This window comes from Saccostrea echinata, unplaced genomic scaffold (genome assembly GCF_033153115.1).
Source record: "Saccostrea echinata isolate AGI-Se365-2 ecotype Australia unplaced genomic scaffold, CSIRO_AGI_Sech_v1 ptg000060l, whole genome shotgun sequence".
NCBI lineage: Eukaryota > Metazoa > Mollusca > Bivalvia > Ostreida > Ostreidae > Saccostrea > Saccostrea echinata.
In genome coordinates, this window is record NW_026889809.1 from 1,049,771 (window position 1) to 1,065,845 (window position 16,075).

Here is a 16,075-nt window from a genome sequence, read left to right on the forward strand (position 1 = left end):
TATCATGGTGTGTAAACGGATATTAGAACCGAAAAACTGCGTACGCAAATCTCTGCTTGACGCGTTCTCCATGAAATTGATTTTTTAAAAGACTACTTCCACCATGTCGTCTCAGTATAATATTGCCTGCTCAATGTGTGAAAGAAACCATAAAACTCACGCTGTGTTTTTCCTATTTTTTTGCAAAAATATAACAAACAGCACAGAGCAATAACAAAAGGCAAGATGAACTTCCACAAAATATTATCTGAGTAAGGCATGATGGAGTTGTACAGGGGTCCATCATCCGCTCACAACACATAACGATGACTTCCGCCTGTCCAGTTCACTCTCTATAATGAAGTCTTTGAATTTCTCAGAACTTTCCATTTTATCGTGAATAAACCACAAGATTGCGTAGCAGACGACAGTGAAGATGATGAGGACGAACGTTACCGTGACAACGGCAATAGCGATGCTGAGGAGATGATAGTCACAGTAATGTACGGCGTGTTCGTCTTCCGTCTGGGCGATCTTCAGAAGATTGTACACCAAAACTGCGCCTTTAAAGAAAGAAGATTAAAATTTCTTACAAATATTTATATGTCGAGTCCAATTCAAAAGTAAAAAAAATTGTTCTACCGGTATACATGTACATTGTATATGGACTCGAAAGTAAGAAAAAATTGTTCTACCGGTATAGGGGCCTACATTGTATATGGACTCGAAAGTAAGAAAAAATTGTTCTATATAAAAGATTGACGACAGCGTATCTTTTGAAATATCCACATATACATATAAACAAAGACGATAGTATTCCACATTCATTAATGATTCGCATCTTTAAATTACAACATTTTCAGTATATTATTAATATATTTTAAGAGAAGACTTGAGGTATGATCTTCTCGCGGAGAATGACTACGTGTACTATATAGCATCCATCAGGCAGCAGGTTTTTACACACATCCTATATACATTCAAAGCTACAATGCATAAAAAACATTTTTATTTACCTGTAAACCCCCAAAACACGAGAAATAACGTTAACATGTCGGTGACAGTGTACAGACAGTGTCTTTCCCCTTCAGGGGGGACAATATTGCACATTATACGGGCACCTTGTAGAAAACATTTTAACATCAATGCAGCACCATTTAAAGTCAGAAACAGCGGAAGAAGAGGTTCACAGGGGCAGTTATTGAACTCCATTATGCCTGTAAAAAAAATAAAATTAAACATCTTCGGTTGGACACAAAACAACAATTAATCAAATTTAAACAATGTATGTAGCAGTTTTGAGCTGCGCTGCATAATCTGAATTGATCTGTCTCAACACAAATTCTATCAACGTTATGGATGCGTCGTCCTGAATGCCAACCGCAACTTCTAAGACCTTTCCGACAAGCGGGAAAACAAGAGGCCCATGGGCCACATCGCTCACCTGAGCACAGTGGATAGGCAAAAGCACAAATCAGTTCAGTATTGAAAAGATTCCGGGGGGGGGGGGGGCTTGAATTTTAAACTACCTGATGATGCTTCCATGTCAAAATAACAAATTGCTTTGTTGTACTTGAGAAGATTTTTAAAAAATTTTCTGATATATTCCTTTGTAAAAATTTGATCCCCCCTTGTGGCTCCTCCCTATCCCAGGGGTCATCATTTGAACAAACTGGAATCTACACTACCTGAGGATGCTTCCATATCAATATGACTAAACATAGCTTTCTGTTCTTGAGAAGAAATATTTTTTCTATATGTTCTTATGTAACATTCGATCCTCCACTGGGCCCCGTCCTACTCTCGGGGGTCATCATTTGAACAAACTTGAATCTACACTACCTGAAGATGCTTCCATATCAATATGACTAAACATAGCTTTTCTGTTCTTGAGAAGAAATATTTTTTCTATCCCCCTATTTCTATCCCCCTATTGGGCCCCAACCTACCCTCGGGGGTCATCATTTGAACAAAATTGAATTTACACTACCTGATGATGCTTCCATATCAAAATGACTAATCATGGCTTTGCAGTTCTTCATCAGAAGAAATCTTCCTATATATTTTTACTTCAGACTTTGATCTTCCATTGTGGCCCCACCCAACCCCAGGGGGGCAACATCGAACAAACTTGAATCTACACTACCTGAGTATACTTCCACATAAATATGATCAATCAGGGCTTTGCTGTTCTTGAGAAGAAGATTTTTAAAGATTTTTCCTATATATCTCTATGTAAAACTTTGATCCTCCTTTGGGGCCCCACCCTACCCCCAGGGGTCATGATTTGGACATACTTAAATCTAAACTACCTTAGGATGCTTCCATATAAATATGACCAATCATGGCTTTGCTGTTCTTGAGAAGAAGATTTTTAAAGGTTTTTCCCATATATTTCTATGTAAAACTTTGATCCTCCTTTGGGGCCCCGCCCTACCCCCAGGGGTCATGATTTGAACAAACTTGTATTTACACTACCTGAGGATGCTTCCATATAAATATGACTCATCATGGCTTTGCTGTTCTTGAGGAGAAGATTTTTAAAGGTTTTTCCCATATATTTCTATGTAAAACTTTGATCCTCCATTGTGGCCCCGCCCTACCCCCGGGGGTCATGATTTGAACAAAATTGAATTTACACTACCTGAGGATGCTTCCATATAAATATGTCTCATCATGGCTTTGCTGTTCTTGAGGAGAAGATTTTTAAAGGTTTTTCCCATATATTTCTATGTAAAACTTTGATCCTCCATTGTGGCCCCGCCCTACCCCCGGGGGTCATGATTTGAACAAACTTGAATCTACACTACCTGAGGATGCTTCCATATAAATATGACTCATCATGGCTTTGCTGTTCTTGAGGAGAAGATTTTTAAAGGTTTTTCCCATATATTTCTATGTAAAACTTTGATCCTCCATTGTGGCCCCGCCCTACCCCCAGGGGTCATGATTTGAACAAAATTGAATTTACACTACCTGAGGATGCTTCCATATAAATATGACTCATCATGGCTTTGCTGTTCTTGAGGAGAAGATTTTTAAAGGTTTTTCCCATATATTTCTATGTAAAACTTTGATCCTCCATTGTGGCCCCGCCCTACCCCCGGGGGTCATGATTTGAACAAAATTGAATTTACACTATCTGAGGATGCTTCCATATAAATATGACTCATCATGGCTTTGCTGTTCTTGAGGAGAAGATTTTTAAAGGTTTTTCCCATATATTTCTATGTAAAACTTTGATCCTCCATTGTGGCCCCGCCCTACCCCCGGGGGTCATGATTTGAACAAAATTGAATTTACACTATCTGAGGATGCTTCCATATAAATATGACTCATCATGGCTTTGCTGTTCTTGAGGAGAAGATTTTTAAAGGTTTTTCCCATATATTTCTATGTAAAACTTTGATCCTCCATTGTGGCCCCGCCCTACCCCCGGGGGTCATGATTTGAACAAACTTGAATCTACACTACCTGAGGAAGCTTCCATATAAATATGACTCATCATGGCTTTGCTGTTCTTGAGGAGAAGATTTTTAAAGGTTTTTCCCATATATTTCTATGTAAAACTTTGATCCTCCATTGTGGCCCCGCCCTACCCCCGGGGGTCATGATTTGAACAAACTTGAATCTACACTACCTGAGGATGCTTCCATATAAATATGACTCATCATGGCTTTGCTGTTCTTGAGAAGAAGATTTTTAAAGGTTTTTCCCCATATATTTCTATGTAAATATTTGATCCTCCATTGTGGCCCCGCCCTACCCCCAGGGGTCATGATTTGAACAAACCTGAATCTACACTACCTGAGGATGCTTCCACATGAGTTTCATCTTCCCTGGCTTTGTGGTTCTTGAGAAGAAGATTTTTAAAAGATGCTATTAATTTTTCACTTATTCTTTATTATCTCCCCTTGAAAGAGGGCGTGGCCCTTCATTTGAACAAACTTGAATCCCCTTCACCCAAGGATACTTTGTGGCAAGTTTGGTTGAAATTGGCCCAGTGGTTCTTGAGAAGAAGTCGAAAATGTTTACAGACAGACGGACGGACAGACGGACAGACGGACTACAGACAAAATGTGATCAGAAAAGTTCACTTGAGCCTTCGGCTCAGGTGAGCTAAAAAACCTCTAATGTTTTAAGAGGGCATCCATGACACCCCCTCCCCCCTTTGTCATAAACATTGAAATAAAGGGAAAACTGTTATCTGTAGATTATGGAGCAAAACTTCATCGAATATAAAGATATTATCTAGAGTATACTACAGAAAGGACAATCAGCTCTGCCTTTCCAATATTTTAATAAATAGGAAGCGACTCCATTTTGTATACATTTGTAACATCCGGTGATGTGAATATATTCGAGGTGTTTTTGTGAGATTGATTGATTCATTGCCTGAATGAATGGATTTGGAACAAATTTCAACGCAGATGTAGTCTAAATGACAACTGCAAATGTGTGAAGTTCTCTCCCCCCCCCCCCCCCCCCCCAAAAAAAAAGGTCGCAAATCTGTTTCTTTCAACAAAATGATAATCCTTTATTTATTTTCTCATTGTTAATTTAAATATTTACTGTTACAATTACTAGTACACGGAGACATTACAATTCCATAACAACCTGTGTGATGTGAACATTGTGCCCAGATATAATTAACACTCATGAAGCTTGGACTCTCGGACATTAGCATACGTCTGGTACCATTTCGAAATCAATATAATAGAACATTCTTCATTTTTCATAGCTGAGCCAGAGTCAATGTGATATACACTACAATGTCAATTGATCCCCCAATTCTATTGAGAATACTCACCGAACGTTAGGCACAGAACGGAAATGGCCAGTCCTATCGTCAGCATGGACAAACCAAGCACTGAATGATAACAAAGATATCGCTGACAATGTAAACAAATGACCAACTAAAACAAACGTTTAACAGTATTTTTATTTCTTTGACCGTGCACGTGGCATTGGTATTGTACTCACCCGATTTATTAAAGGAGTTGTTCACGTGACATATAAAGTTGTACGCGTCTTCCTCCTCCATATAAGCGTTCTGTAGAACCCGACAGTGACATCCCTTCCTACCATCATTGTGTACTGGAACAAAAATCGGTGAACTTTCAGATTTAGAAATTGAATGGTGGCTAATGAAGTTGTCGTCTGCTGTTCTAATACAACGACCCCAACATTATCCGGACAATGCTTGAACTCAGTGCCCATTTAACTACTGCTAACAGGGTCAGAATCTGGCAGCTTACAAAGATTCTATACATTCCATCATTAAATGAACCAGAGACATAAATAACGTTAATTACTAAACCTCAGAGAGAACCAACATTTTATTCCATGCATATTTTAAAATAGATTATTGTAATACCTTGTCGCTCTGCAGATGGTTCGGCGCAGACGACATCGTGCAGCAGAGAGTCGTTTGGACTGGCCATTACACTCCTAGTCTGAGCATGACAGAGATTGTTTCTAGAGCAAACGACACAAACACGAAGTCACAAAAGCCACCTTGTAAGATGTTACTACACACACTTCACCCAGAGGCACCGACAGATGCAGAAAATCATTTCCTGGTCTGTATATATCTTCCGCTGTGAAGAGTTAGGTACCTAATACACACAAACAACAGGCCGTGCATTGGCGCTTCACCGTCAGGCCGTGTAGAGCTGGGCGCCGGAGGGGTGTGTGTCGTAACGTCGTAACTTCCGCCGTAAACTAAGTAGTTGTCGCTAAATCTCCAGTCTCCCGTTTCTTGGCTCAAATGAAAATATAAACACTAATCTCTCACATGTGTGTTCACCCTGACACGTGCCAGCTTACGGTGTTTAAACACTAATTCCTTCTCATTACACACGTTATTTACAAGAATCCTAGATTAAGAGTTCTAAAGGTAAACAAATGACATTTGTCCTTGATGTGTGACAAAGGTGTGTTCCCTTTCTACGAGTTTAAGTTGTGGGGAAATCAATACCCACCGTCACTGATTTATAATTGCGTTCCCAGTCACACAGTAGTATGTGGATGATATGCCGTGTTTTATATCTTAATTTATCGGTCTTAATGAATTACTGCATTATACAGCTGTGTCTGTTCTATAGCTAATCCATCAAACGTAAACAATATTGACAATCCGGTCAGAAGTCACCAGAAAGATGCGAGTAGATCAGTTTCTGAGGATCGGCCACCTGCACAGTCTCTGGCCCATTAATCGCATTAGTTGTACAAGCACGCATTCACTGTATACCAAAATATACATTCGACAACTTACACAGAGCGTGACAAAAGTTTGACATTTATCATGATGAAGATGTCATTTTATAACCTGTTGCTGATTCAGTGTAACCCTCATATATATACATGCAATATTCGATCTTTTCCATTTGTATTGTATAATTTTCCATTTGTATTGTATAATTCTCCATTTGTATTGTATAATTCTCCATTTGCAATCTATAATTTTCCATTTGTATTCAATAATTTTCATTTGTATTGTATAATTTTCCACTTGTAATACACATACTTTTCCATTTGTATTGTAAAATTATACAATACAAAAAGAAATTTACAGTAAACAAATGGAAAATTATACGATACAAATAAGAATTGTACAATACAAATGAAAAATTATACAATGCAAATGGAAAATTATACAATACAAATGGAACATTATACGATACAAATAAGAATTATACAATACAAATGAAAAATTATATAATACAAACGAAAAATTATGCAATACAAATGAAAAATTGTAGAATACAAATGAAAAATTATAGATTGTACATGTACAATATAAATAAAAATTATAGAATACAAATGAAAAATAATAGAATACAAATAATAATTTTACAATGCAAATGAAAAATTATATAATACAAATGGAAAATTAAAGAATACAAATAAACATTATACAATACAAATGGAAAATTATACAATGCAAATGGAAAATTATACAATTGGAAAAGATCGAATATTGCAACGTTTGACATGCCATATACTGGGTTAAATATATTTTTTGACAATGTTTAAAAAAAATCTTAAGATGTTTGAATTCTTGGCATATATAATTTTGATTTCATGTTCCAAGAAAAGCCCACTGCTGTGTCTCTGAGTGAGAAAATTCGGATAGGCAAACCAGAGAGCTACAGATCCAAGCATTGTAAAAACCTTCGATTTACGGCGACGCATTTTTGTCGCTCGATTCCGGTATTATTTCTTGTATTATATGCTTTCCCCCGCTTAAAGAATGGTATCTGTTCATTAACCATATATTTTACTCTTATTCCTGATACTTTATTTACCTTTAGGGTGCATTATTTTAGTAAGACCCCACCATATGGATGTCGGAATACGAATTTTAAAAACTGACATTCCAAGGCCATATAGGGCTGTTTGTATTGTATCAGGAATACAGTAAAATATGATTGATGAAATAATATCATCCTGAGCGGAGAAACGCATATGTAATACAAGAAATAATACTCGAAGCGAGCGACCAAAAAAAAAGTGGTAAATCGAAGGTTTTTACAAAGCATGGATCTGTAGGTCTGGTTTGTCGGTCCGAATTTTCTCATCCAGAGAGCTACAGTTCTGTAGCTGCTGCTGTGTATGTACATACCCTCATTAAACATTTTGGTTACCGAAAGTCAATCATATTTTTATACGATTGTGAAAGTCGCTTAACTTTAAAAAAGAAAAAAAAAACTTTGTTTTTTATTTGGTTTTGCCGCTCCGTCCCTCTGTAATTCTGTTTACTGTGCTAGTACTGTAGACAGCCAATGTTTTGAGTGCAATGAAACCTTGGAGTTCAGAAAAAATTACGTCTGTTTATTAAATAAGAGCGTTGATTGTTCACTGCTTCGCTAACTTAATACACCAGGGATGTCTGCTTTGTGTATCGGAATCAGACGAGGGTTTGTATATTAGTGTCTGTTATGGCGATATTTTACCCATTTTCAAGACAATCACACAACATCAAAGAGAATCGTTGTGTGGGTATTACACCAGTTCAAGATGTGTAATGCATTAAACGGAGAGAAATAACTGAAAATATGTTTTTAACTTTTTATGCTCCTGTAATCGAAGATTCAGTATACATGTATACATGAAGTTTTTGGTCTGTCCGTCCGTCTGTCTGTTAATCCGTTTGATTGTTTGTACGCAAAAATTTTAATCTTGGCCATAACTTTTGAACAGTTGGTACTAAGGCTTTTATATTTCACATTTTTATTTCATGTAACAAGATATTTCTTTTAGGTACCAACATTTTTGACGCTGACCTTTGACCTATTTTTGAAAAAACTTTAACGTTAGCCATAAATTTTAAACTGTTGATGCTCATGCTTTCAACTATTACTTGACATTGTGTATTCCTTGTGACAAGCGCTTTCTTTGGGTACCAACATTTTTGACCTCCTGACCATGACCTTTAGGTCAGACCAGTAATTGTAATAACTTTAACCTTGCCTATAACTTTTGAACGGGTTGTGCTAGGGATTTCAAATTTCACATACGTATTTCTTGTAACAAAACCCTTCTTTGGGTACCAACCAACTCTTGACCTTGGAGTTTGAACTACATCTGAAAAAATCATACTTGGCCCTAGGCTGCCAAACGGGGACGTCAGTTTTTCACAAACACAACTTTTTTTTTGTGAGATTTGTCATTAACTAAAAATTACCCGATATTATTTTCGCCATGTTTGTTTCCGTTGTTTGTAAACAATAGCATATAGATAAAGGATAAGATTTGACCTGCCCAATCTGCTCTGCCCAAAGATAGCATCGCCACAATCAATTATATTTTTTGAAGCATCCAAAGGAAGTGCAGTAATTTCATTGAAATAAAACACACATCGATATTTTGTAAATTTTCTTACTGGTGATTACATATTTCATTTGGTTTAAAAACCTTCAATCGTAGGAGACGAGATATATGTACCTAATTATTCTCATATTCTTTCAGATAACAATGAGGTTGATCGATTTAAAATTGGTTGAGAAATGCGCATAAATAAAATATGTTGGTGTTGCAAAATAAATATGCCAATACAAATACTCTTTCTGGTTGATTGTAGTTTAAATGGTAAATCTCAATTGTTTAACTGATTTAAATATGATTGAATTAAGTGTAATGTTGATGTTTACTAAAGAGAGGAATGGCGCTTTATGAATCATTACTTTCAGATAGATTTTATTCAATATGAAATAGACTAAAATTATGTAATAAGCATAAAAACAAAGGGAATCTCTTATGAAAATATGACAGAATCTATCTTTCTACATTCTAGTATATAATTACGTACGTTACATGACATTATATCCCCCGTTTCCATATATATATATACATGTGTATATGTATTGGTATTTGAATACGTATTTACATGACAGATTCTTTCTCTCTTTTCCACATACTTGTATAAGATTACGTACGTTACATGAGTACAATTTGCACGTGTCAATCATTTTGATTAACAATTTTTCAGGGTTTCAGTTTTCATTAAATATGCGTATATTTTTTTTGGTTATTGACTGAAAATCACAAAGCGTTTATTTTTTATTTATTTATTTTTTTGCATCATTCAATGAAAAGTTGTTGAATTGAATTGTCAAAACATTTGATATTGAATCCAGATCTACGTTATCTAAATTTGATGATTTGGGTAATTAAAAAATGCTTAAAACTTATTTTCAGTTTGTAACCCTAAGAACCCTGCAAAATTTTATTTATTCGTCCTTCAATAATTAAAAAAAAAATAAACAAAACAAAACAATCAAACAAAACGTGTTGTTAAATAAGAGTTTTCCTTTGACATAACAACACTTCCTAATACTCTTCATATATTTTTGAAATGCTAGTATAATAACAAATGCGTTATAACTGATTTACTAAAGATAAGGTTACATCCTTCTTGCAGTGATTTCAGTACTTTGATTTTAGAATCTATCCCATTAGTCCTGTAATTGAATTAAGTCTATATCTTATTTGTTCTTTTTCTTTAAAGGCGCGGATCACGATTTATCCGGTTATCTTTTTAAAAATTGAATTATATGTGTACGTCTTTGTTCTTCATTCAATTAATTGAAAATTCCTAGATTCATTCTATGTTGCATACATCAATAGTTTTATTACCGGGTATAACCTTTCATTATACCTATCGATGAAAGTGTATCACAGTCATGTACATTGAACTACGATAAACAGCAAAGCACAAAGACATGCCCGTCACAAACAATTTTAGAATTCTATTTTAAGACATTTAATTATATACCTGTATATTTAGAAGAGTCATAAATGCGTAAAAAGTAATAATCAAATGACGTCAAAATACTATTTCATAGTTAAGAATTAAATTAATAATTTTAAGATCGTGTTTTCCGAAATCAAACCGAGGAAAAAAAGAATATGTTTTGGGACAAAAATCTAACTACAATTGTAATTAAATATTTAAACTGTTTTATGTGAAATATGATACAATTCTTAAATTTTCGAACTCTGCAGTTCATATCTCCCTTCCCTGCATATTCAAACACCATGCCTTAGTAAGTAATTCAAATCTTAAGGAGAAGAATTTGTGTTAGATCCTCCTCTTTTCTGCATTTATCCAATGATATACCCCAAGTAGCTTTTAGTTATGAAAAACAGAAGAGCCATTAAAGCATCTTTCTCTGTAATCATCCCCCTCTCTCTCTCGTCGATGAATCTCCAATCTGCATGCCTCCTCCCAACCCCCACCATCCATCCCCGTCTACAAAGTCAGTGAACCCCCCACACGTCTCACGGAACGACTCATTACATTTCGCATTTACTCAAATTACGAAGTAGAATATGTCCATGATTTGTTTTTAATAAAGCCATGTAAAAAGGAATTGATTTGGAGTTTACTTATGAAGGCAGCTCTGTGATATCGCGTCAGTATTGATTCTGAGACGGAGGCTTACGGCCGTCTACTACAGTAGGAATTATACCTATATTATATCTACTGAGGGGGTCTGTAATCAGATGTAAAAGTGCTCATACACAGGATTTATACCTGACCATACCGAGGTCAATACTCACCTGACCCAGGTAGTATAAGTCTGGAATTATATGTACCAAGGTAAGCCTTTCTCGTTAATTGTTAACCTGAAAAAAGCAGTCTCTTTTATCAGTACTATGTGTAAAAAAAAATGTAAAAATTCATACTGCATATTTTACAGATTGAAAAAAGATTTACTCAGGTGTCAAAAATATCTGTTTTGTAAGTGATTTTTATAAAATAATTGGACATTTTATGAAATTGAATAGGGAAAAAATTGAAGAGAGAGAAAGAGAGAGAGAGAAGGAAAAATAAAGCGTCTTGATTTTGTTCCCGTAAATTTATTCTCCCGTTTAGATGACGTAATATCCAATAATAAAATTTTAACTAATTATTCATCCAATTATATACCACAATGAACGTAACTCGGAGGTTCATGGAGTGCAGAAACAGGTTCGACTTAGATTTTCTTTTTATCTTTTCTTTAAAAATGAGAAGAAAAAAGGTTATTGACCAGGGAAAATAAAATCGAAATTTTTAGCCAAGAAATTAAGATAAGATTTTTTGCCTGGTTTTTCTGATTGGCTTTAAGCTTTTCACGCTAATCCCTTTCTTCTGATACATTAAAGCAGACTAAGGAGTTTATTTCCTAGCCGTACTCTAACAGGTTTTATATTGATTCCATTTGATGGTCCTAGATTCTCAGCAACTTGTCCACCGTAACTAATTTGGTGTGAGATTGCTTCATTACTAAATCTACATCATATGTATGTATAATTCAGTATAGTGTCATTACTAAATCTACATCATATGTATGTATAATTCAGTATAGGGTCATTACTAAATCTACATCATATGTATGTATAATTCAGTATAGGGTCATCACTAAATCTACATCATATGTATGTATAATTCAGTATAGTGTCATTACTAAATCCACATCATATGTATGTATAATTCAGTATAGTGTCATTACTAAATCTACATCATATGTATGTATAATTCAGTATAGGGTCATTACTAAATCTACATCATATGTATGTATAATTCAGTATAGGGTCATCACTAAATCTACATCATATGTATGTATAATTCAGTATAGGGTCATTACTAAATCTACATCATATGTATGTATAATTCAGTATAGGGTCATTACTAAATCTACATCATATGTATGTATAATTCAGTATAGGGTCATTACTAAATCTACATCATATGTATGTATAATTCAGTATAGGGTCATCACTAAATCTACATCATATGTATGTATAATTCAGTATAGTGTCATTACTAAATCTACATCATATGTATGTATAATTCAGTATAGGGTCATTACTAAATCTACATCATATGTATGTATAATTCAGTATAGTGTCATTACTAAATTATCTACATCATATGTATGTATAATTCAGTATAGGGTCATCACTAAATCTACATCATATGTATGTATAATTCAGTATAGGGTCATTACTAAATCTACACCATATGTATGTATAATTCAGTATAGTGTCATTACTAAATCTACACCATATGTATGTATAATTCAGTATAGTGTCATTACTAAATCTACATCATATGTATGTATAATTCAGTATAGGGTCATTACTAAATCTACATCATATGTATGTATAATTCAGTATAGGGTCATTACTAAATCTACACCATATGTATGTATAATTCAGTATAGGGTCATCACTAAATCTACACCATATGTATGTATAATTCAGTATAGTGTCATTACTAAATTATCTACATCATATGTATGTATAATTCAGTATAGGGTCATTACTAAATCTACATCATATGTATGTATAATTCAGTATAGGGTCATTACTAAATTATCTACATCATATGTATGTATAATTCAGTATATCTTTTTAAGAAGAGAATTAGATCGAGCCAAAAAATTAAAGAGGTTTTTGACGATAAAACATGTGAAATCGGATTCTGTATATAGCAGCTATAAATCAGTAACAATCCTTGTCTTACTGAAGTAGTAATATTCTTTGTAAGTCAGTAATAATCCTTGTTTTACTGAAGTAGTAATGTTCTTTGTAAGTTTAATAGTAGTAAAAGTAGTAATTTCTTCACTGATTTTTATTGTTTATAGATTTTTATTGCTTATAGATTTTTATTGTTTATAGATTTTTATTGTTTATAGATTTTTTTTTAGATCGTCACTGTTCGTTATCTTCACCTTTTGTTTAAGATGAGGCAGTAAGTAATCCCTTCATTGAGTAAGTTTGTGAAATTCCTTCCTTAAGTAAGTCGATGAAATTTCTAGTTCTAACGTTGAAGTGAAATTCCTATTTTATTGATGCAGTGAAATCCCTATCTTAAGGGAGTCAGTGAATCCCATGATTTATAGTAAAGCAGTGTTGTCCTCTTTTTGAGTGAGGCAGTGAATCCCATAAATTAGTAAAGCAAGATTATCCTCTTTTAAGTAAGGCAGTGAATCCCATGATTTAGTGAGTCAGTGTTATCCTTTTTAAAGTGAGACAGTGAATACCATGATTTAGTGAATCAAGATTGTCCTCTTTTTAAGCGAGGCAGTGAATCCCATGATTTAGTGCCGTAGTGTTATCCTCTTTATAAGCGAGGTAATGGATCCCATATTGAAGTGAGGCAGTTCATCTTATGATTTAGTGAGTGAGTGTTATCCCTTATTTGAATTTCTTATTTAAGTGAATCCAAGTAATTCTCCTTTGATTAAACAGTAAAATTCAGTAATTCAGTATTTAGTTAAGTAGTGACATCTCTATTGTTCGAGGAACAATGAAATCTTTTTTACTGTAGTGAGGCAATGTAATTCCTTGTTTGTGAGGCAGTGTTGTCATATCATTAGGTACAATATTGAGTAGCAGTATGAAAAATTAAGTTGTGCTCTGTATCTTTTGTATGAGTAAGATTGTGTTATGATGCTATGTTTGAGAAAGATTGTGTTATAACCCTATGTATGATCCTTTCTATGTAGCTGCTTTTGCTCCAGATAACAGAAAAAATGCTTTTATAAGAAATAAGGGATAATTTATTTTTTTATTGGTGGATGTAAATATCGAAAGTTATGTGGGTCAGTGTTATTCTTTTTAATGGGTCATTATTATTCTTTGTTTTAATGGATCAATGTTATTCTCTGTTTTATTGGGTCAGTATTATTCTCTGGTTCAGTGGGTCAGTGTTATTTTATGTTTTAATGGCTCAGTGTTATTCTATGTTTTAGTGAATCAGAATTATTCTTTGTTTCAGTGGGTCAATGTTATTCTTTCTTTTAGTGGGTCAGTGTTATGCTATGTTTTAGTGGGTCAATGTTATGCTATGTTTTAGTGGGTCAATGTTATTCTATGTATTAGTGGGTCAGTATTCTATGTATTAGTGGTTTAATGTCATTCTTTGTTTTAGTGGGTCAGTGTTATTCTGTGTATTAGTGGGTCAGTATTATTCTTTGTTTTAGTGGGATGGTCCTTTCCCCTGTTTTGTTGGGAAGTGTAAACTATGTTTGAGTGGGGCAATGTATTGTATGGTGGGAGGTATGGTTCTAGAGTCGCGTCCCTTTTCTTTTTCTCGAGTATCTTGCGTTCTGCTGCTGCACCATACATTTTCAGAAAAAAAGTTATTACAATTTCTTTTGACATATTTTTACAACTGCAAGACGATAATGAGATCAAAACAGGTAATAATATGTTTTACACAAAATTTCACTTTACTTAGCATGAACCCATTATTACCAAATACATATATGACAAGAAAGTCCAATTTTTTTCTTACACTTAATCTCTAGATTCATTGTTATTGTAGGTTTTGTTTACACATTGTCAACAGTAGTCTAAATTGGAATTATTGGTCTTTTTAATTCATTTCTGCTAAGGTCACCACCCAAAGGACCGTTTTTTTTTTGTTTTGTTTTTTTTTTTTTCTAAATAGTGCTGGGTAAACGTACTTGAATGAGATGTAACAATCAATAAAGACATGATTTCACTAAACAATCAGTTCACTAGAAAGAAAAAATAATAAAACTAAGCCATGTCTTACTGAATAAATATTTTAAATGTATTTACAAAACAGACAAAATCAAATTAGAGTAACGACTCATGGACCTCCGAGGATATGTTTATGTAGGGCAGTGTTATTTTATGTATAAATACTCCGTACTGGGGCAGTTGTTGTATATCTAAGTGGGGCAATGATACTTTATATGTTACTATAGTTGAGCAGTGTTATTCTATGTGTTAATATTCAGGCATTTGTTCTATGTCTAAGTAGGGCAGTGTTATAATAATGTTTTAAAAGTGGGGCAGTTGTTATAATATGTATAAGCGGGGCAGCGTTACTCTATATGTTATTTGGGCAGTTTTATTGTATATTTTAGTGGTGCAGTGTTATAGAAAGTTTTAGCGGGGAAGTTTTATTGTATGTTTTAGTTGGGTAGTGTATTCTATATTTTAGTTATGCAGTGTTATTGTATAGTTAGTGGGACGGCTTTATTCTATACTAGTATTTTAAATGGGCAATGTTATTGTATATTTTAGTTGGGCAGATTTATTGTGTGTTTTTGTGGGGTAGTGTTATTGTATATGTTAGTGGGGCAGAGTTATTGTATATCTCAGTTGGGCTGTATTATTGTATATTATAGTTTGACAGTTTTATTGTATTTTCAGTGGACAGTTTTATTGTATATTTCACTGGGGCAATGTTATTTTATGTATTAATTATTTAATGAGCAGTGTTATTGAATATTTTAGTAAGCAGCAATATTTTATGTTTAAGTATGGTAGTGTTATTGTATATTTTAGTATGACAGGTTTGTTTGTTTTTGTATATTTAGTGGGGCAGTGTTCACTTACATATGTTAGTGGGGCCGTTGTATTAAACGTCAATTTTACATTTTTTTCATTGATATTATAATTCTGAAGTGTTTTGGTTTGTTTTAGTTTTGTTTACTTAGGTGATTTTGTTTACTTAGGTGATTTTAATTTTGTTTACTTAGGTGATTTTATTCAATGTTTTATCGGGACGATATTGTACCGTATTTTTTTTTTTGACGATTAAATGATGTTTTCCAGAGCAGGC

General features: G+C 34.0%; 1 protein-coding gene across 1 annotated transcript; it reads right to left on the bottom strand.

The window, feature by feature from the left end:
- Positions 1 to 162: 162 nt before the first annotated feature.
- LOC133175118 (uncharacterized) lies at positions 163 to 6,165 on the bottom strand. Its single transcript, XM_061310253.1, has 5 exons — positions 5,357 to 6,165; positions 4,963 to 5,076; positions 4,790 to 4,849; positions 996 to 1,196; positions 163 to 542 (listed from the first exon to the last, which is right to left on the bottom strand). The coding sequence occupies exons 1-5, from the start codon at positions 5,421 to 5,423 to the stop codon at positions 283 to 285; spliced, it is 702 nt and encodes a 233-aa protein (XP_061166237.1). The 5' UTR covers positions 5,424 to 6,165; the 3' UTR covers positions 163 to 282.
- Between the last annotated feature and the right edge of the window lie 9,910 nt (positions 6,166 to 16,075).